This window comes from Leuciscus leuciscus (genome assembly GCF_965113295.1).
Source record: "Leuciscus leuciscus genome assembly, chromosome: 12".
Classification (NCBI taxonomy): Eukaryota; Metazoa; Chordata; class Actinopteri; order Cypriniformes; family Leuciscidae; genus Leuciscus; species Leuciscus leuciscus.
The window spans coordinates 38,312,280-38,332,016 of record NC_138736.1 but is presented as its reverse complement, the minus strand read 5'-3'; the positions used below and the strand labels follow the sequence as shown (position 1 = coordinate 38,332,016).

Here is a 19,737-nt window from a genome sequence, read left to right as displayed (position 1 = left end):
TAGAAACTGCAACGAGCAATATGGCGGAATATGTCCTGCTTCTAAGTAAAAGAGCCAATCGCTAATTGGTAAAGTCATTGCGTCGCTGCAGCTGCCATTAGAAGCTCCGGTTCCCATAGAAAAGACTTAGAATCAGCTTTTATTGCCAAGTACAACATGTACAAGGAATTTGTCCTGGTGCACAGGTACATAAAATAATATATATAAAAAAAACAAGGAATACAAATATTAATAAAAATAGACATCCATTTTAAAATGTAACTGTACATTAAACTGTACATTAAGTGTAATGTGTGCAAAAAGTCACAGTTTGAACTTTGAAGAAGATGCAGCATAGAAGATGATTAATATAACATGTATGAAACAGTGTTGATGAGGCCAGTTGCCGATGGAAAGAAACTGTTTTTGTGGCTTGATGGACTGCAGTCCCCTGCCTGAAGGTTTGAGTCCAGTGTGAGAGGGATCACCCACAATCTTAACTGCCCACTTTAGAATCCTGGAATTGTACAGGTCCTGAAGAGATGGCAAATTGTAGCCAATGACCTTCTCAGCAGAGCGAATGACACGGTTCTCGCATTTCCCTCTACTCAACGCTGTCAGAGCACACTCAGATTTCTCTCAGGTCTTTGAGGATCACTGTGAGTTTGTGTTTGTTGATTCTATTGAATGTGATGTGTCTGTATTGGCTCTTTATATATTTATAACATCTAAAACCTGCAAGTGAAATACAGACAGTTAAATACGCTTGATATTTAATCCACTATTTTCAACAACATTAGTGAGATAATATAACCCTGTGATAGTACATGGGCCAGATTTACTAAAAGCTTGCGTTAAACTACTGACAGAATTTACTAAAAATATGCAACGAAAAATTAGTAAACCCAAATCTATCATAAACATTAAGACACCAGAAGAGCTGAAAATATCATTCATATACACCCCCAAATTTTTTTTATAAAAACAATATTGTTAATTACACCTATAATAAACATAATCAAACATAATCATAATCAAACTCTTATGATACATGCTTATTTTTCACAACCATTAAAAAAGATCAAATTAACTTGAATATATGAAACTTTTAAATCATCACTACTCACAGAAGTGTCTTCAGTTTATATTTTGGATCATCCTTCTGAGTCAAGAGCAGCTTCACATCTGAGTCTCTAAGTTTATTTCCAGCCAGATCCAGATCTCTCAGGTGTGAGGGGTTTGATTTCAGAGCTGAAGCCAGAGCAGAACAACCTTCATCTGTCACTTCACAATCCCTCAGCCTGTAGAGAAGAATCACACTCTTCAGTCTCTCAGTTCAGGATCTACAGCTCAGATAAGCAGGAGCTTCACATTCCAAAAAAAAAAACGTAATCCATGACACGATTAACAGGTAGCCTACAGTCTAAAGAGAGCACCATAAAATAATAATAATAAAAAATAAAAAAATCATCAAAACATCTAAATAATCTAAATAAAAAAATACTGAAAAAAACATGTACTGAAAAACTTCTGTAAGATATGAATCAGAAAATATTGTACATGTTAATTATTCTTTTTATATTAACTCTTTTCCTGCCAGCAGATCATTTTCACAAAATTGTAATGGCCCCCAGAATATTTTGTTGTATGAATATCTGAACAAGCAATATATCAAAAGAAAGAACAGAGATCTCTGCTTTTAAACAAACAAACAAAGAAAAAAAGGTAACCTATTTTTTTTTTTGCCTAATATTTACATACAGAGATAGGGGTGGAACGGTACACAGAAGTCACGGTTCGGTTCATACCTCGGTTCAGACATCACGGTTCGGTACGAGTTCGGTACAATGGAGGGAAAAGCAAAACAAAAATGCAGAAGGCAATTTTTTTTATTGTGCATGTCTCAGGCTGTGCCACCAAAGGAAAATAAATGTCTTAAGCCTTGTATTTTTAAATAAGTTTTATTAAAGTAAAGGCATATAACCAGTTTATTTGTAGTGCACTGACAATAGTTTTATATAATTTGTTTATTAATTAAATTAAAAAACAAACAAAAAGACCTTGAGATGTGTTTGGTAATTGTTCCTGAATGAATTTAAAATTAATTTGCTATATTTCAGATCAATATATTTGTTTTCCTTAATTTCAATTAACACTATTCTCATCTGAATTATAAATACAATACAAATACATGTACCGTTCCACCCCTAATACAGAGATAACCGGAGTAGCAGAGCGAGCTGAGTGACGCTTTCAAGAAAGCGCTGTTCCATTTGCAGAATTACCGGATTCGCGTTCTCAGGAGTCATTCTCCTGAAACTTTCCGAACTTGGTATTGAGAAACGCCTATGTCGACGCTTGTCTTAATGTGACAAACATGCCGAGAAGCAAGAACAAGATCTGCTGTATGTCATCCATTGTTGTTTACCATGTCGCTTTCCTCTTCGCGCGAAAATGACGCCGATCGCTTCTTTCCGGCAAACACCACGCCTATCAAGTAAGGGTACTGTTGGTGGTGGAAACGCTAGCCGAATCAGGGTACCGTTCAGTAGAAATGAGCCATTAATTAATTGTGTAAACATATAACATTAACTAATAATGTAAATTAATGTGTTAATTACCACAATGGTTCAAAATGTGTATTTTAACTTACAGTTGTCTGCTTTAATGAATCATTAGATAATGATTTACAAAGATATCATTATGTTATGATCTTACTTGTAGAGGCACATGACTAATCGTTAAGTAATAAGTTATTATGGTTATGGCGTATGACATCCACACTAATGTTTGAGGAGGTTTGTGGGACAGTTGCACAGACAGTGGATGTAATGTCAGAGGATGTGTTTGAAGAATGGGCAAGTTTGGCTGCACACAAATATTAGCGCATCAGAATCTGAAGTATTGACAGCTGTTACACCTTGTCTAAACTGGTTGTGCTGCAATGGTTGTCTACACTGGATGTGGCAGACCACTGCAAACTCATTTGTCCATCTCAGCGCAAGAGCTTGGAGCATGTCAGAAATTGAACGGGTCATCAGTTTACCGTCTGCGATTTGTTGTGTCGTGTCGCATTGTGCCACATCCTTGCGCCCCCCTTTAAACCTTAAAAAAAAAAAAAAAAAAAACGCACTTGAGCGCTGTTGCAATGCCGGTTTTCTTTTTTCTTTTTCTGCTGATCTCCCACACCCCCCTGCAGTACCTATGCGAACCACTGTTTTATCCTAATAAGCACTCATTGTTACAGATGTAAACAACAGCTTTCTTCTTCTATGAGGAGGTTGGACGTTATGACGGCTTTGTTTCCACGTGGACCATTAAAGAATGTGACACACGTCTTTCGGAAGTCCTGTAGATTTCAACCAAGAACGACGACTTTTAAAGTGCTTCCAATTTTGTGTGCCATATGCATCATACATTCAGACAATGGTCCATAGACATGCCGTCTGAAACGGAGACTACATTCAAATCAGTGTTCATTTATAATGTTCATTTATTATTTATTTCACAGCTGTTAAACTCAAATCCTGCCCTCTACTTGATTTCACTTGGAACATTTAAATGTCAGAACTGCTACAATTTAAAACTATTTGCGAATATTTCTTTCAGAGTATCAGTATGTGCGTGACTCTCAGAGAGATTATTTACCACAATATCTCCAGTTTACAGTGAGGTTCCTTCAGTCCATCAGAGAGTAGCTTCACTCCTGCGTCTCTTAGTTTATTCGTTGTCAGATCCAGTTCTCTCAGGTGTGAGGGGTTTGATCTCAGAGCTGAAGCCAGAACAGCACAACCTTCCTCTGTGACACCACATTCAATAAAACTGTAGAGAACAATGACACTCTTCAGTTTCTCAGTTCAGGATCTAGACAGGTAATGCTCTAATCATCTGACCACAAAAAATCATGGAAATTCATGGAAATCATGTGAATGTAAAAACAAAGCATCAATGATGCATGTTGTGTTCCCACATGCACTTGCAGCAAATTCGGAGTTGAAGTTCACAGCATTTAGTGTCAGCTGTGTCAGAACAGCTACAACCATAAACTATTTGTTCATATTTCTTTGTGAGTACCAGTGTTTGTGATTCTCTAAGAGATGATTTACCTCAGTTTCTCCAGTTTACAGTAAGGATCAGTCAGTACATCAGAGAGCAGATTCACTCCTGAGTCTCCTAGTTTATTTCCAGACAGATCCATTTCTCTCAGGTGTGAGGGGCTTGATCTCAGAGCTGAAGCCAGAGCAGCACAACTTTTATATGTGACACCACAAAACCTCACCCTGTAGAGATTAAAAAACATGCATGAACTGACACCAAATTTTAAAAAAGTGAAAACTACAAATATAATTCATTTTATAATTTTATTATAAGCTTATTAATGACTAGCTGAAATGAACTGAAATATTATAGCCTAACATGTTACATTCTAGGGCTGAACGATTTTGGTAAATAATCTAATTATTTATTTACTTTATTTATTGATTGATTTTTTTTATTTACCAATATTGTGATTGCGATTTAATATTCTATTACTTTTTAAGTTCTTTATCTTCTGTATTATTCGACAAAGACAAGCAATACATCATTGTATAGTAGGGATGGGAATCTTTAGGAACCTCATGATCTACTTTTTTTATTAATTCATCTTATTAATAACACTTACAATCTTTATTTAATTACATGTGTAATTATACATATTTTTTAAAATAATTATTAAATTAGAGAAAGTAGAGTACATTGAATTAAACATTTGAGGTTATGATGATGATATCAGCTGTTAAGCAGAGTTTTCATGTCTTTAATGGCTATTGGAGCCCCTGTCCCAGTTGTTGAATAGTCAGGCTGTTTAGATTATCATATATGCATTTGAATGACACTGTTATGCTAATGAGATTAGGGCTGGGGAAATTCCGGTAATGAGCTGACTCCTGTACTTTATTTACATGCTTTGTTCAGAGTGTCTCCACCTCTATGTAAATCCCTCCCCCTTGAAAGGTATATAAACTACAATGTACACTGCCTTAGTTAGACTCGATGACTGCAGCTACCGACAGCTCGTGTTCTCAATAAAGAATCCTGCTGAAGAGTATTTGCTTCTGAGTTTCCAACACAGGCCATGTGACAAAAAAACAACCGATCACCTTCGGCCTTTCCGTAACATCATCGAAACTTGTGGAAAGAAGGAGACAGCGGCACAGCCGCGCTTTCCACGTGTTTTTAGACGCGACATGTAAACGACCCCTTACAGAGTGGGCAAATAATGATATTTTTGTCTTCCTTGATGAAATACTTCCACACAACTGATGTGTGGTGTCTGTTAGTGACGTTCGCCATTTTTAATTAATTTACATTTACATTTTACATTTATTCATTTAGCTGACGCTTTTATACAAAGCGACTTACAATTGCTATATATGTCAGAGGTCGCACGCCTCTGGAGCAACTAGGGGTTAAGTGTCTTGCTCAGGGACACATTGGTGTCTCACAGTGGATTCGAACCTGGGTCTCTCACACCAAAGGCATGTGTCTTATCCATTGCGCCACCACCACCAATTTATGGTTAATGCACGCTCGAGTAGTCGATTGTTTCCAACAGCGGCGACTAGTGGTTGCTAAAGATTAAATCGCATGCGTTAACATTGACAGCACTAGTTTAAACATTAAACTCATGGCCACAACAAAAGTATGTTGTTCCCTCAACATAGGATCTTGAGGCCATGATTTCACATCATGTGGACACAACATAAAGAGGTCGTTACCTAGACAAATTAATTTCATGGCCACAACATATGTTCCCACAAGTTAATATGTCGCGGCCACAATACAACTAAGAGACTTTCTAAGAGCCAAACTTGCGGTCTTGGCCAATTGAGAGCACATGCACGTAACAGGAAGTTAGTGTGCAAGAATGTCCGAGGTCTACTAATTGACAAAGCTCTGTGCCCTGAACACACACTAAATCCACACGGACTATTTTTGCTTCAGTATTTGAGCTTGCCATATATTAATGTTCATGATCACTGTAATTTCCACTCTCTATTACAGTGAATGTAAAATAACAAAACAAATGGGGGTGGTCCCTTGGAGATAATTGGCCCCGAGGCCTTTGCAGTGGTAATCCACCCCTACTGCCAGTATTGGGATCTTGTTGAAAATACCCCACTTTTGTTGCTTTGGTACAAAAGCACTTTCAATTTTAAATGTGATCATGTTTAATCAGTGAAGTGATTGTTGTCAGTGTGATTTACCGAACTGTTGTGGATTCTTTAACCACAGGCAGCAGCTTCTGAAGAACTTCATCTGCTGTACTTTGTGTTGCAAAATAATGATTTAGATCAAACTCATCCATCTTTTGCTCTGATGTCAGCAACACATAGACCAGAGCTGACCACTGTGAAGAGGAGAGTTGGGTTTGTTTTATTTTTCCAGATTTTACATAATCTTGGATCTCCTGCATCATTGAATCATCACCCAGTTCATTCAGACAGTGGAACAGATTGATGGATCTCTCTGGAGAGCGATTCTCCTTGATCTTCTGTTTGATGAGCTGAACTGTTCTCTCTTTGTTGTAGGAGCAGCTTCCAGTCTGTGTCAGTAGTTCTCGTAAGAGAGTCTGATTGGACTCCAATGAGAGACCCAGAAGAAAACGCAGGAAAAGGTCCAGATGTCCATTCTTACTCTTGAAGGCCTTATTCACAGCTATCTGGTGCATACCAGAGAGTGAAACATTCTTTGTAAAGCATTGTAAAACATGTAAAGCATTCTTTAAATGCTTCAAAGAACTAAAAGACATAGTAAACACATTTCTGTTTTTTTGCACAAGCGAGATGTGTGCATATAGAGCTGCTAGGTGTTCCTGGATGCTCAGATGCACAAAGCAGAATACTTTGCCCTTATACAAGCCCAACTCCTCTCTGAAGATCTGAGTGCACAATCCTGAGTACACTGATGCTTCTTTCTCATCAATGCCACACTCTCTCAGGTCTTCCTCATAGAAGATCAGGTGGCCTTTCACAAGCTGCTGGAAAGACAGTTTCCCCAGTTTGAGAATCATGTCTTCTTCATCTTTCACTCTCTTCTCATAGTCCTTCTCATGTTTGATTTTGGTCTGAATGATCAGGAAGTGTGTGTACATTTGAGTGAGAGTCTTGGGAATCTCTCCTCTCTCTGCTTGACTCAACATCTCCTCTAGAACAGTGGCTGAGATCCAGCAGAAGACTGGGATGTGGCACATGATGTAGAGGCTCCTTGAGGACTTCAGGTGTGTGATGATTGTATTGGCCAGACTCTGATCACTGATTCTCTTCCTGAAGTATTCCTCCTTCTGTGGCTCATTGAAGCCTCGTACCTCTGTCACTCGATGGACACACTCAGAGGGGACGAGATCCGCTGCTGCTGGTCTGGAGGTGATCCAGATGAGAGCAGAGGGAAGCAGATTCCCCTCAATGAGGTTCATCAGCAGCTCGTCCACTGAGGCTGATTTAGATACATCACACAGTTTCACTTTGCTCTTAAAGTTCAGAGACAGACGACACTCATCCAGACCATCAAAGATAAACAACACTTTATATTCATCACTGGATATTTCCATTTCTTCGGTTTCAGGGAAAAACACAAGAAGAAGATCTGAAAGACTGAGTGTTTTGTTCATCAAGTTGAGCTCTCTGAAAGGAAGTGGAAATATGAGCTGGACGTCCTTATTCTCTTTCTCTTCAGCCCAGTCCAGGATGAACTTCTGCACAGAGACTGTTTTTCCAATGCCAGCGACTCCCTTTGTCAGCACAGTTCTGATGGGTTTGTCTTGTCCAGGTAAAGGTCTAAAGATGTCATTGCATTTGATTGCTCTGTCCTCTGTTTCTGCTCTCCTGGATTGTGTCTCAATCTGTCTCACCTCATGCTCTTTATTGATCCCTCCACTCTCACTCTCTGTGATATAGAGCTCTGTGTAGATCTCATTCAGGAGTGTTGGGATTCTCTGCTTTTCTGTTACTTCATAAAGACACTGAAATTTCTTCAGCAGATTTGATCTGTTTTGGACCAGTCGAGAGTCACGACTGGAAGATTTAAATAACACATTTTTAATAGATCAGTTGAATTTCAACATACAGTCAAATCAAAAATTATTCAGACGCCTTCCTATCCTCACTTACATAAAAGAACTATAGTGTCCTGCACCCACTAGTAAAAAAATATCACAAATTATATCTAGTGTCTGAATCATTTTTGGTTTGACTGTAAAATTAAGGGGTAAAAGTGGCAATAAAATAAATAAACACTTGATAATATAATAAGATGATTCATTCTTTCATAATGGCTGGTGTGGTTGTAGGATATCTATCTGTCAATCTATTTAGACAAAACAATTTGTTGTACCTCAGATCAGTTGATGTGTGTTTTTCCTTAAATATTTCTGGCTTGTCCATAGACTGGTCACTCATCTTGGAAACACAACTGGGCTCTGGTGAGTTTGAATTCTGTCTGCAGAATGGACTACAATAGAATAAAGACAATAGAAAAGAGTAGAGATAACTGCTTTCACAAAACTGAGGAGGCAAGAGAGATGCTGCTTCCTGCTGTAACTTTAACCACTGGTGTTGCTGTGGGATAGTGCCGCTTCACAAAATTAGTAATTTATACACTTTTTAATGTCATATTTTATTATATTTTTGTTTTAAAAATATTTATTTTTGTACTGTGGATTACTTTTTTCAACCATTTTTTGAGGAGACACCTCATCCCTTATCTCCTCTGAGGTATCACCCCTTCTTATTATAATATGTCTGTCTGTCTGTCTGTCTGTCTATCAATCTAGACAGAAATTATGTACCTCAGATCAGTTGTGTGCTCTCCCCTAAATGTTGCTGGCTTGTCCATAGACCAGTCACTCTTCATGGACACACAGCTGGACTCTGGGCAGTTTGAACTCTGTCTGTGGAAATGACATTGATAGAATAGAGTCAAAAATTCATATACTTGATTTTACATGTAAATTAACCTATGTTGTACCTTAGATCAGTTGGTGTGTGTTCTCCATTAAATGTTGCTGGCTTGTCCATAGACCAGTCACTCTTCATGGACACACAGCTGGACTCTGGGCAGTTTGAACTCTGTCTGTGGAAATGACATTGATAGAATAGAGTCAAGAATTCATATACTTGATTTTACATGTAAATGAACCTATGTTGTACCTTAGATCAGTTGGTGTGTGTTTTCCCCTAAATGTTGCTGGCTTGTCCAAAGATCAGTCACTCTTCATGGACACACAGCTGGACCCTGGTGAGTGACTGGTCTATTGACAAGCCAGCAACAATCAAGTATATGAATTCTTGATTTTACATGTAAATTAACCAATGTTGTACCTCAGATCAGTTGGTGTGTGTTTTCCCTTAAATGTTGCTGGCTTGTCCATAGACCAGTCACTCTTCATGGACACACAGCTGGACTCTGGGCAGTTTGAACTCTGTCTGTGGAAATGACATTGATAGAATAGAGTCAAGAATTCATATACTTATTATTTTTTATTATTATTTAAGTTTATTTGAATAGGGACAAGTATGTTACATAAGCTTATGTTACATACTACAACATTTTAGCCAAAGCTAATTCTCAATGTTCGTCCCTAGTGGGCCTTTACATAAAATTAAACAATACATAGTTAAAATAATAATACAGTATAACACAATATAAACGCAACGGACAGTCAGTGGTCACATTTCTGACCTCTGATTAAAGAGTCTTTAAGTTTGTGTTTGAAAAGGACCCAGATTGACTCTCCTTTCAGTTCAATGGGTAAACAATTCCAGGCTTTAGTGGCTTGTAGAGAAAAAGCTGATTGTCCAAATGAAGTATTACATTTCGGGATCTGACAGTTCCCGTTCTGAGCTCCTCTAGTCCTTGAACCCACAGCCCTGAGAGCAACTATGCACTCACTCAAGACCTGTGGGGCTTGCTGATTTAAACATTTATGCATCAGCTTCAACAGAGAAAATTTAGTGAAATTTGCAAAAGATAAAATGTTTAAATTCCTCAGACTAACACAATGATGTAACCTAATGGGCTTCCTATCTAGGATTTTAACTGCTCTGTTATAAATCATTTGAAGTGGCTTAACTGTAGTAACAGTAGCCTGTGACCATGAGCAGATGCAGTAACTCATATGCGAGAAGATCATGGCGTGCATGAAAGTGTGAGCATCATGAAACGGTAGGTAATCCCTGATCAAGGCAAGGCAAGTTTATTTATATAGCACATTTCATACACAATGGCAATTCAAAGTGCTTTATCAGTCTGAATGTATAAAGATTTGCTTTTGCTACTCGACAGATTTTTTTAATATGACTTTCAAATTTAAGTTGAGAGTCAAGTACAAGGCCCAGGTATTTGACCTCTGAGACCTGCTGGATCTTATGCCCATTAATCGATAAATTTAGTTCTTCTGATATGGACTCAAATCTTGAGGCAAAGCAAACAGACATAGTCTTTTTAACATTCAATGTCAGACCTGCATTTTGAAACCACACCGCCACAGTTTGCAGGTATTTTGCCAGTTCATCAGAAACTGCATGCACACTTTTCCCTCGCACATAAACCACTGCATCGTCAGCGTACATTTGAAATCCTGCTGTAGGACATGAGTCTGGCAGATCATTAATATACAGTGTAAAAAGCAAGGGCCCAAGAATGGACCCTTGCTGTACTCCTGTATTCATTTTTAAGAATGTAGACATTTCATTATTGACCACCACACACTGATCTCCCAGTTCAAGATATGATTTGAACCACTGTAAAGTTAATGTTGTGAAGTTAAAATTGGACAGTTTGTGGATAAGGATGTCATGATTTAGCGCAGTGGTTCTCAACTCCAGTCCTCGGGACCCGCTGCTCTGCACATTTTGTATGTCTCCCTTATTTAACACACCTGAACCAGATCATCAGCTCGTCAGGAGAGACTCCATGAACTGATCTGAGTGTGTCAGATAAGAGAGACATACAAAATGTGCAGAGCAGCGGGTCCCGAGGACTGGAGTTGAGAACCACTGATTTAGCGTATCAAACGCCTTTTTGAGATCCAAAAAGACGGCGCCAACAATTTCTCCACTATCTATTGCAAGTTTGAGTTGTTCCACAAAGCAGTTTGCAGTTTCGGTGGAGTATTGTGGACGGAAGCCAAATTGTAATGGGTGTAAAATTTTATTTGATGGTATAAAAGCCATAAGCTGACCATACACAATTTTTTCTAACACTTTTGAAAATACAGGCAAAATACTTACTGGCCGATAATTGCATGCCTGGTCAGGTGTTCCTGACTTAAATAATGGCATAACTTTTGCCTGTTTCCAAGGTGTAGGGAATTGTCCGCTCCAAATAGACAAATTGATCAAGTGTGTCAGCGGCTTTACAAAAGTGTTTTTATTTCGTTTCAAAAAGACTATATTTATGTGAAAAGATCCTTACTATAGCTGTTGTTAACTGAATTGATTGCTTCAAGCACTTTTGCTTCATTGGTCTGCTGAAGTGAGAATGAAGAGTATTGGTCTATTGATTGATGTTTAGTGAATTTTAGTTGCTGTTCTGCATTAACTTGTTGCACCAGTTCTTCCACTGACGAAACAAAAAACGTATTAAATTCCAGTGCTATTTGTTTACTGTCCCTAATCTGCCTTCCTCCAATTCTAAGCTCATGAATGGTCTTTGATTTGCCTGACGGTTTCACAATACCATTTATTTGCTTCCACATTATGAGAGGGCTTCCCGTGGCTTCTGTTATTGTTGCAATGTAATACTCCGCTTTTCTTATATTTTTAGTGACTCGATTTCAGACTTCTACAAATATTTATATCACTACTTAATTTGGTTTTAACAGATTTTTTCAGAGCCAGATCTCTTTCTTTCATTAGTTTTTTCAACTCCTCATTAATCCAGGGTAGTGTTCTCTTTTTCAAATGCTTTTGCTTTTTAAGAAATTTAGAAATAATCCCTTCAACCTTGTTCATTACCTCTTTACAGCAGCTATGCACATCATCATTGTCCATAGTACTCCAGTCAAGAGCATTTAATTCATTATCGACAGCAGGAAAATCACGCTTTAGAATGGTTGGTATATTTGACTGTGTTTTGTTTATATTTAGCAGACGTTTTTTTGATAATTTTCGGGCAACGAGAATCATGTTATGGTCAGACAAACCAGTTAAAAATTATATGATTTCCAAATCCGATCATCCTTGTTCGGCAAAATTAGGTCTATTTGTGTCCTAGAAGATTTTGAGATCCTTGTGGCACCCTTGATTATTTGGGTGAAATCAAATTTAGTCATTAAGGTTTTGAGTTTTTTCCTTTTACCAGAATTAGACCAATCTATATTAAAATCACCTAGTACAATAACTTCGGACTTATGGGCCTTGATTACTTGATTTTACATGAAAATTATCCTATGTTGTACCTCAGATGAGTTGGTGTGTGTTCTCCCTTAAATGTTGCTGGCTTGTCCATAGACCAGTCACTCTTCATGGACACACAGCTGGACTCTGGGCAGTTTGAACTCTGTCTGTGGAAATGACATTGATAGAATAGAGTCAAGAATTCATATACTTGATTTTACATGTAAATTAACCTATGTTGTACCTTAGATCAGTTGGTGTGTGTTCTCCCTTAAATGTTGCTGGCTTGTCCATAGACCAGTCACTCTTCATGGACACACAGCTGGACTCTGGGCAGTTTGAACTCTGTCTGTGGAAATGACATTGATAGAATAGAGTCAGGAATTCATATACTTGATTTTACATGTAAATTAACCTATGTTGTACCTTAGATCAGTTGGTGTGTGTTCTCCCTTAAATGTTGCTGGCTTGTCCATAGACCAGTCACTCTTCATGGACACACAGCTGGACTCTGGGGAGTTTGAACTCTGTCTGTGGAAATGACATTGATAGAATAGAGTCAAAAATTCATATACTTGATTTTACATGAAAATTAACCTATGTTGCACCTCAGATCAGTTGGTGTGTGTTTTCCCCTAAATGTTGCTGGCTTGTCCATAGACCAGTCACTCGGCTGGTTGGACACACAGCTGGACTCTGTCTGTGGAAATGACATTAGGCGCATTTCCATTACAGATTTGCGCAAAACTTTTGCGATTTTTTTCTAAATAACCGATGTTATGCGACTAAAACGTCATTTTTTTCCTCTCGTAATAACTCCAAAAACCATGGCAACGGACGTTGGTAGGTTTATATACATCACAGCTACCGCACTAGACATTATTATTATTATTATAAATGGAAAGAGACGTAGGCGTGTTATCCAAGCATTAATGGCAAGGAAAGACCCTTATACTGTGAGTGGCACATATGAGGGGTTTCTCACTCATTTCTGCTCCGAGGTCTTGATTGTGGCATTTCTTTGAGGTTTAGAATCCAGTATTCCTGTAATTATTTTCTCTTTTATGAATTTAATAAAGAACTCTGTCTCGTATTCTGTCCAAACACACTGCGCCTTCTAAGTCAGGTGACTGTAAATGCGCAAAAACTGTTTCCATTGAAGTTTTGCAAAATATTTATTTTTCGAATTGCCTGAAAAACCACCTCATGCGAGCATAAAAACTTTTTTGCGATAAATGGGAGTTTTTGTGAAATTGACGCGTTTCCATTGAGCGTATTTTCAATTTTCAATTTCAATTTGTGCAATTTGAAGGGTAATGGAAACGCAGCTACTGATAGAATAGAGTCAAGAATTTATATACTTGATTTTACATGTAAATTAACCTATGTTGTACCTCAGATCAGTTGGTGTGTGTTTTCCCTTAAATGTTGCTGGCTTGTCCATAGACCAGTCACTCTTCATGGACACACAGCTGGACTCTGGTGGTTTTGAACTCTGTCTGTGGTATTTAATAGAATAGTTAGTTGATTTTACATGTAGATAATCTTTACCTATAAGATTATCTCTATCCATATACAGTTTTATAAATGTTGAAGAGTAATGACACTGCACAAGTCATTTATCCATCCAACCATTGATTTATCAAAAGAGATGGACTCTTTTAACCCTTTATGGTATGGCGTTGCCATATGGCAACAATTAATTTCTACTAATTTCCTTGTTATTCACAAAAAAAAAAAAAAAAAATATATATATATATATATATATATATATGAAGAGTTCAGATGCAAAAGCCTCTAAATGCCATCTGAAATGGTCTTATAGAATGATCATTTTTATCAAGCTTGTGTATTTAAGTTCAGTAATTTCACTTAAATGACAATTAATAGGTAATCTTCATTGCCATTTAAGTGAAATTATTGAATTTAAATATACGAGCTTGATAAAAATGATCATTCTATAAGAAAATTTCAGATGGCATTTAGAGGCTTTTGCATCTGAACTCTTCATATATATATATATATATATAGCACTATGGGAATTAAAAGGGTATGCCTTAAGATAGCCAATAATGTGCTGTTTTTAAGTCACATGCCATTTGAATGTCCCTACAAAACTCTCTTTCCCACTGTCACTCTCACATGGAAGACACCTGTTGAAGTGCTCCAGAAAAATGCTCTATTAAACTAATTTCTAAACATCTCTTCTCAAGTGGGATGATTTTTTTTTCAGCATCTTTCTGAGTAAATTAGATGCGTTTCACAAATCAACTTTTTCTAACATAGTTTTACCGTAAATCAATGTTAACCATATGGCAAAGCTGTACCACTATGGAAAAATAGGTATGTTTCTATATGGCAACGCTGTACCACAGTGGAATTGCAGTAATGTATTTCAGTAATGTGCAGTAATGTATTTACCCGTAACCCATTGGTATTTTTTATAGATAGTAGCATCAACAATATACACTCACCTAAAGGATTATTAGGAACACCATACTAATACTGTGTTTGACCCCCTTTCGCCTTCAGAACTGCCTTAATTCTACGTGGCATTGATTCAACAAGGTGCTGAAAGCATTCTTTAGAAATGTTGGCCCATATTGATAGGATAGCATCTTGCAGTTGATGGAGATTTGTGGGATGCACATCCAGGGCACGAAGCTCCCGTTCCACCACATCCCAAAGATGCTCTATTGGGTTGAGATCTGGTGACTGTGGGGGCCATCATAGTACAGTGAACTCATTGTCATGTTCAAGAAACCAATTTGAAATGATTCGAGCTTTGTGACATGGTCAGGGGCGCAACTACCCAGTGTCAGAGGGGTATGCAGCAACAATTTTGGCGGCGCCAAACGAGTAATAGCTTACAGATGAAATAAGTACAAAATTGTCATTTATTGATAAAATTGAACTATACTTCACAGTAATGAATCCAGTGCTGAGTGGACCTCTGTCCCTCTAGGGGCATGCTCCCCCGTTAGAAAATGTTGTGCTTTTTAATGTTGAATTCATCAATCTGGTGCACTTTGAGAGTTCAAAATTAAAAGCTCCAACCCATATTCAGTGTGCAAATTAAACAAAGAAAAATTCAAACCTTTTTTAGTAACACTGTCTGTCTACATTACACTACTACATAATAATAGTTATAATATTAATCCCATGATATAGACATATATTGAACAAATGCACTGAAAAATAAAGGAAACTTTCATAATTAGTTTTGTACTAATTTATATACTTAACATTAAAGATGTGATTGGGCCAGCCCAGTGTCAATCAAGAAAAGAACCAATGAGCCGCTGATCTACGTGTTTAATGAAAAATGTCAAAAAATAACTAACGCTGATTTTTTTTTTTTTTTACCAATGCATTACAACGGCACTAACCCAGCGCCGCCAATTAAGCAAAACAAAACAAAACAAAACGAATGGGCCACCGATGTACGAGTTTTATGGACCGTTAAGACAAAGACGAAGACAAAAAAAGCACGTCGGCCCACTGGGAATCTCCGAGCCTACATGCGTGGACGTCACACTTTAAATCCTACCTGTTGCCTTTGACCATCCACTTATTTAGCTGCTGGCGCATCAATTGACATGCCATCACCCTTTCCCTCTTTCTTTTTCTATTTTTAGTCCAGACAGCTTTTTTGCTTTATCCATCTTTTTCGACTCGTACCTGCTCGCTCAGCGCTCACGGCGCCCCCACTTATGAATATCCTACTCTAGCCTGTTAGTCCTCTAAAAAGTTATATAACATTGAGGAAATGCAGAAATTATTTAGAAACGCACAACAGCAGCTACGTATAGATTTAAAAAAAAAAATTAAAAAATTAATTACCATCGCTTTGGCGCCCCCCTGGTGCTGCGCGCCTCTATGCGCTGCATATAGCGCATACCCACTTTTTGCGCCACTGGACATGGTGCATTATCCTGCTGGAAGTACTCATCAGAGGATGGGTACATGGTGGTCATAAAGGGATGGACATGGTCAGAAACAATGCTCAGGTAGGCCGTGGCATTTAAACGATGCCCAATTGGCACTAAGGGGCCTAAAGTGTGCCAAGAAAACATCCCCCACACCATTACACCACCACCACCAGCCTGCACAGTGGTAACAAGGCATGATGGATCCATGTTCTCATTCTGTTTACGCCAAATTCTGACTCTACCATCTGAATGTCTCAACAGAAATCAAGACTCATCAGACCAGGCAACATTTTTCCAGTCTTCAACTGTCCAATTTTGGTGAGCTCGTGCAAATTGTAGCCTCTTTTTCCTATTTGTAGTGGAGATGAGTGGTACCCGGTGGGGTCTTCTGCTGTTGTAGCCCATCCGCCTCAAGGTTGTGCGTGTTGTGGCTTCACAAATGCTTTGCTGCATACCTCGGTTGTAACAAGTGGTTATTTCAGTCAAAGTTGCTCTTCTATCAGCTTGAATCAGTCGGCCCATTCTCCTCTGACCTCTAGCATCAACAAGGCATTTTCGCCCACAGGACTGCCGCATACTAGCCTGGTTCTACCAGACTCTCGTACATTTCATTTGTACAGAGAGTCTGGCCTCTCTTCATTGACAAGCGTTAACTTCCTTGTAGGCGGTGTTTTCTGTTGAAGTTTAAAACTATTGGATCTGCCCATCTGCCCAGAGTCACTCTGGATCTGCCATAACCAATCGCTAATGTTTGGTCGTGACGTAACCCTACAACTCAAACTAACGCACGACATCAACGTCATCGTTCTCAGCCACTCCCTCTGTTCACTGATTGGGCCGCCAAAAATTTGGCCGGAGAAAACCAAAGAATACACCACAATCCCAGACGTAGTACTGAAAGGAAATAAAATTGAGCCCATTCTGACATTCAGTTTGGAGTTCAGGAGATTGTCTTGACCAGGACCACACCCCTAAATGCATTGAAGCAACTGCCATGTGATTGGTTGATTAGATAATTGCATTAATGAGAAATTGAACAGGTGTTCCTAATAATCCTTTAGGTGAGTGTATTTGCAATATATCTGCAAATATATTTGCAGATTTATCTAAGTATATAAATCTATCAATTTCTAAAAGAAATGTCCAATTAAATAGAAAAGAAAATCATAATTTTATGAAAAAAACTACTTTTTGGACCATTTTCTATTGTTGTACAAAGTTCCCTAAGTACCCAACCTCCCATAATGCGCACCATATAGGGTTAATTTAGGGCGGTGTGTAGAAGCCCCAAAGGCCCATAGACATCCTAACTATATTTTGGACTAGGATTGATAGAGGACCACACAACCCATTGAAACAACCCATTATATTATATATAACATTAAGACCATATGAAGAGAGACGACGATGTACCTGCATCCTGGAGAAAAATCTCTCCCCCTGAATGTTTGTGTGTCAGCCATGATTCATTCAGTCTTCGAGGAGCTGCTCGGGTAACATCCATACAGACACACATACAAAAAGTGTTTCAATTTCGTAATTTACTTAAAAGTGTTTATGGGGTAAAATAATCAGATTTATGGCACAGCTGGCCTGACTGAGCACTTTATATGAGCTAAACCTGAATTTAGTTTGCTCAGTATTATTATATATCATTTTTTTTTTTTTTGGTTGGAGTTAGGTTGCAACAGTACAAAATTACGTTAAAACACACCTAACAAATTTTAATTATTGTAACCAAAATATGTAATTTCTGTACTTAACATAATTTCACACAGGAACTTTTACCAATTATCAATATATCAAAGCATCCGAGACACAAATAGCACACACACAGTGACACAGCTGGGGACTCTTCATGGGCGTAATGGTTTTTATACTGTAGCCTACAAACTGTATTCTATCCCCCTACATTAAACCGACCCCTAAACCTACCCATCACACAAAACTTTGAGAACACTGGAGAGATGCCCATTAAACCCTGTTTACGTTGTAATACCCATGTCGTTATTATGCACAGTTGTGTCCTCATAAACCATACAATAACGCGCGCGCACACACACACAGAGAGAGAGAGATGTTTATATAGAATATTATAGAAGTGAAAAGCATTACACTCCCCAATCCTCCTTACTTCTCAGTATTTTGGTCTAAATACAGTAGGCCTATGTGTTAGTTAATGAGGACGTCATTTTATGCAACTAATTTGAGGACTTACCTTGATCGAAGTGAAAGGTACAAAACACAGGTTCTCGAAATTATCCTCCGATATACAACTACAAACATCACTATTTCACATTCTGATTATCAGTTTTCCAGATTAAAATCTTAAAACTCAGGTGTAAAATGGCGCCTGTAGTCAAGAGGCTTGTTTGAGATGCGCCTTGCTTCACCTGAAATGTATGAGAGTAGGCGGCTGCAGTGAGGGGAGGAGTAAAAAAAAGCGCAGGCAATCCGGACAGTTTTAGGCTTGTTTGAGATGCGCCTTGCTTCACCTGAAATGTAAGCGAGAGTAGGCGGCTGCAGTGAGAGGAGGAGTGAAAAAAGCGCAGGCAAGCCGGACAGATCTCTCTTCTCGCAGTGAATCTGACACCTGTGAGATCAAAGATGGATATCGCGGGATTCGCTCGTTCACAGTGTTGCTAATAAACTGGATGTAATTTAAGTTCTGTTGCTTTTATATGAAAATAAATAAAATGAACAAGACACCCAAAGTACTTGTTATTTAATTCCATTCCAAATACATGTTTATCAATATTTTTTTCTTTAATACAGACATATGTGTTTTTATTTATTTAATTTTTTTATAAAAATTAAATTGCATAACCCAAAGAGATCGCACTGTCAGATAGTTTGGGAATATTCACACATAACATATATACACATAAAACATGATATTAGAGTTTTAAAATCAAACATTTTAAAAGAGAACAATACATCACAGTTGTTTAAACCAATGAGGATTAAGCTGTGTCGTCAGCAAGTCGTTTCCCATCGTGCTTTTGATCAGCGCAGTCGGTAGAGAGCAGGTGTGTTCGACATCGGCTGCGGCTGGATGTAACCGATCGGCGAGAGTAGCCGCGTGCAGGCGGGGAGGAGCTGCAAACGGAGACGTGAAGTCGGACACTTTCTGGTTCCCGTAGTGACCGCTCACGTGGTGTTCGCGTACAGCTTAAGTGAAATAAATAGGCTTGTTTGAGATGCGCCTTGCCTCGCCTGAAATGTATGCGAGAGTAGGCGGCTGCAGTGAGAGGGGGAGTGAAAAAAGTGCAGGCAAGCCGGACAGTTCGCTCTTCACGCAGTGGATCTGACACCTGTGAGATCAAAGACGGATATCGCGGGATTCACCGGATTCACGCTCGTGCCCAGTGTTGCTAATAAATTGGATGGAATTTAAGTTCTGTTGCTTTTATATGAAAATAAATATAATGAACAAGACACCCAAAGTA

The 19,737-nt window shown here is 38.4% G+C and overlaps 1 protein-coding gene across 5 annotated transcripts; it reads right to left on the bottom strand.

Moving 5' to 3' along the window:
- Positions 1-284: 284 nt before the first annotated feature.
- Positions 285-18,666, bottom strand: LOC309510592 (NLR family CARD domain-containing protein 3-like). Of its 5 annotated transcripts, none has more exons than XM_082185445.1 (15): positions 18,507-18,666; positions 17,702-17,773; positions 13,751-13,855; positions 12,783-12,887; positions 12,601-12,705; positions 12,419-12,523; positions 9,339-9,443; positions 8,986-9,090; positions 8,807-8,908; positions 8,353-8,469; positions 6,228-8,033; positions 4,086-4,259; positions 3,628-3,801; positions 1,107-1,280; positions 285-714 (listed from the first exon to the last, which is right to left on the bottom strand). In XM_082185445.1, the coding sequence occupies exons 2-15, from the start codon at positions 17,749-17,751 to the stop codon at positions 708-710; spliced, it is 3,234 nt and encodes a 1,077-aa protein (XP_082041571.1). In that variant the 5' UTR covers positions 17,752-17,773; positions 18,507-18,666; the 3' UTR covers positions 285-707. The 5 variants fall into 5 exon arrangements, with proteins under 5 accessions (XP_082041571.1, XP_082041572.1, XP_082041573.1 ...); XM_082185446.1 differs by having other exon boundaries at positions 8,353-8,457; XM_082185448.1 differs by lacking the exon at positions 285-714 and adding an exon at positions 3,026-3,084 and having other exon boundaries at positions 1,192-1,280.
- Positions 18,667-19,737: the final 1,071 nt, after the last annotated feature.